This window comes from Nothoprocta perdicaria, unplaced genomic scaffold (assembly GCF_003342845.1).
Source record: "Nothoprocta perdicaria isolate Ctin4 unplaced genomic scaffold, notPer1 scaffold_445, whole genome shotgun sequence".
NCBI classification, from domain to species: Eukaryota; Metazoa; Chordata; class Aves; order Tinamiformes; family Tinamidae; genus Nothoprocta; species Nothoprocta perdicaria.
Genome location: NW_020455694.1, coordinates 90,029 through 92,968, shown reverse-complemented (window position 1 = coordinate 92,968; position 2,940 = coordinate 90,029). Strand labels below are relative to the sequence as shown.

General features: G+C 72.8%; 1 protein-coding gene across 1 annotated transcript in view; it reads right to left on the bottom strand.

The window, feature by feature from the left end:
* LOC112953424 (tankyrase-1-like) overlaps positions 1-2,240 on the bottom strand; it is a 35,039-nt gene extending 32,799 nt beyond the window's left edge. The window contains exons 1-4 of the mRNA XM_026046475.1: positions 2,236-2,240; positions 2,052-2,169; positions 649-2,007; positions 40-560 (exon numbers count right to left, since the gene is read on the bottom strand). Of these exons, the coding sequence (XP_025902260.1) occupies positions 40-560; positions 649-2,007; positions 2,052-2,169; positions 2,236-2,240 (2,003 nt within the window). The remainder of the gene's footprint in view (positions 1-39; positions 561-648; positions 2,008-2,051; positions 2,170-2,235) is intronic.
* Positions 2,241-2,940: the final 700 nt, after the last annotated feature.

Here is a 2,940-nt window from a genome sequence, read left to right as displayed (position 1 = left end):
CGCCTGCGCCGCCTCGCCGAGCTCGACCTCAGCCACAACCGCCTGCGCGGCCTGGGCGACGCCGACGGCGCCGCGCTCGCCGCCCTCGCSGGCCTCCGCAAGCTCAGCCTCAGCCACAACGAGCTGGGCCTCCTGCCCGCGCCGCCCGCGTGGCCGACCTCGCCGACGACTTCGTCGGCCGCTTCATCGACGCCCTCGTCRACGTTGTCGACGTCTCCATCCACGTCTTCGCCAACGCCGTCAACGTCTTCGTCAACGTGGTCAACGTCGACAKCGACGTCGCCGACCTCTCCGTCAACGTGTTTGTCGACGTCGTCAGCCCCGCCGTCGACGCCGACGCCATCATCGTCGCCGCCCGCGTCGCCGTCCAGCTCGTCGCCGCTGCCGCGCTTGGCCGGGCTGGGCCGCCTCGAGGAGCTCGACCTCAGCTTCAACCGCCTGCGCCGGCTGCCCGAGGGCCTGGGCCGCCTGCAGCGCCTGCGGGCGCTCGACGTGGACCACAACCTGCTGCCCGCCTTCCCGGCGCCGCTGCTGGAGCTCTCCGCCCTGGAGGAGCTCGACTGCTCGGGCAACCGGCACCTGGGCGCGCTGCCCGAGGGCATCGCCGCCCTGCGGCGCCTCAAGACCCTGTGGCTGAGCGGCACCGGCCTCGCGGCGCTGCCCGAGGGGCTCTGCCAGCTGGGCGCCCTCGAGAGCCTCATGCTGGACGGCAACAGCCTGCGCGCCCTGCCCGCCGGCTTCGGCCGCCTGCAGCGCCTCAAGACGCTCAACCTCTCGTCCAACGCGCTGGCCGAGTTCCCCGAGGCCGTGCTGGCGCTGGGCGGCCTCGAGGAGCTCTACCTGAGCCGCAACCAGCTCACGCTGCTGCCCGCCGGCCTCGGGCAGCTGCGCCAGCTGCGCGCGCTCTGGCTCGACAACAACCGCATCCGCTACCTGCCCGACTCCGTGGTGCGGCTGCGCAGCCTGGAGGAGCTGGTGCTGCAGGGCAACCTCATCGCCGTGCTGCCCGAGGGCTTCGGGCAGCTGGCGCGCGTCACCCTCTGGAAGATCAAGGACAACCCGCTGATCCAGCCGCCCTACGAGGTGTGCATGAAGGGCATCCCCTACATCGCGGCCTACCAGCAGGAGCTGGCGCAGTCGCGGCCGGCGCTCAAGCCGCGCCTCAAGCTGGTGCTGCTGGGCCCCGCGGGCGCCGGCAAGAGCCTGCTGCGGCGGCGCCTCATGGGCGACGAGGCGGCGGGCGGCGCGGCGGCGCGGCGCGGCGTCGAGGTCACCGACTGGGCGGCGGACGCGCGCCGCGGCCTGGCCTTCATCGTGTACGAGCTGGCGGGCGACCCGGGCTACGACGCCGTGCAGTCCTTCTTCCTCTCGCCCGGCGCCCTCTACGTGCTCGCCGTGGACCTGAGCGCCTACGCGCCGCAGCGCTTCTACGGCGCCGTGGGCTACTTCCTGCACTGGCTGGGCGCCAAGGTGCCGCACGCCGTGGTGTGCATGGTGGGCACGCACGCCGACCTGTGCGCCGAGCGGGAGCTGGAGGAGAAGTGCCTCGACATCCACCGGCAGATCGCGGCGCAGGAGAAGCGCGACGGCGAGCGCCTGCGCGGCCTCGTGCGGCAGGTGGACGAGGCGCTGGCGCAGGACCTGGAGGTGCGCGGCTCCAGCCCGCACGCCGCCTTCTACGGCGTGTCCGACAAGAACCTGCGCCGCAAGAAGGCGCAGTGCCAGTACCTGCTCAACAACCGCCCGCAGATCCTGTCGCCCGTGCTGCCCTTCGGCTGCCGCGAGCGCGGCCAGGCGCGGCGCCTGCGCGACAAGCTGCTCTCCGTGGCCGAGCACCGCGACATCTTCCCCAACCTGCACCGCGTGCTGCCGCGCTCCTGGCAGGTGCTGGAGGAGCTGCACCTGCGCCCGCCCGCGCGCCGCCTCTGGCTCAGCTGGTGGGACTCGGCGCGCCTGGGCCTGCAGGCCGGCCTCACCGAGGACCGGCTCCAGAGCGCCCTGAGCTACCTGCACGAGAGCGGCAAGCTGCTCTACTTCGAGGAGCACCCGACGCTGCGCGAGTACGTGTTCCACAACCTGCCGCGCCTCATCGACGTGCTCAGCGTGTTCTGCGAGCGCGACGGCGCCGCGCTGCTCCGCAAGCTGCTGGGCGCCGCCGGCGCCGACGAGCTGCGCGCCGCGCAGCTGCGCCACTACGTGGAGGGCTTCCTGCTGCACGGCCTGCTGCCCGCCCACGTCATCCGCCTGCTCCTCGAGCCCCACGTGCGCAGCCGCCAGGACCTGCAGCTCCTCCTCGAGCTGCTCGAGAAGATGGGGCTCTGCTACTGCGTCAACAAGGGCAAGCGCGCGCCGCTCAACGGCAACGGCGCCGCCGCCRCCTGGTACAAGTTCCCGGGCTACGTGCGGAACGAGGTGCCGCACGCCGAGGCGTGGATCCACGGCGCGGGGCTGAGCGGGCCGCCGCTGGCCGTGGAGCAGCTGCAGGTGCGCTACAGCTTCCCCTTCATCTTCCCGCCGGGGCTCTTCGCCCGCTACAGCGTGCACATCAACAGGCACGTGGTGCAGCGCTCGGACGGCCGCTGCCAGGTGTACGCCTACCGCGGCAAGGTGCCCGTCGTGGTGAGCTACCGGCCGGCCGGCGCCGCCCCGCGCCCCGCCACGCTCTCCATCGCCAGCCACGCGTCCCTGCCCAACATCTGGACGGCCTGGCAGGCCATCACGCCCTTGGTGGAGGAGCTCAACGGCCTGCTGCAGGAGTGGCCCGGCCTCTACTACACCGTGCACGTGCTCTGCTCCAAGTGCCTTAAGCGAGGGTCGCCCAACCCGCACGCCTTCCCAGGTAAGGGGCCGGCCTCTCCTCTCCTCTCCGCGCAGCCGGGAGACGAGCGGCCTGGCCTGGGCGCTGCCCGGAGACRCCCCGGCCTCTTTGTTCCCGTGGCT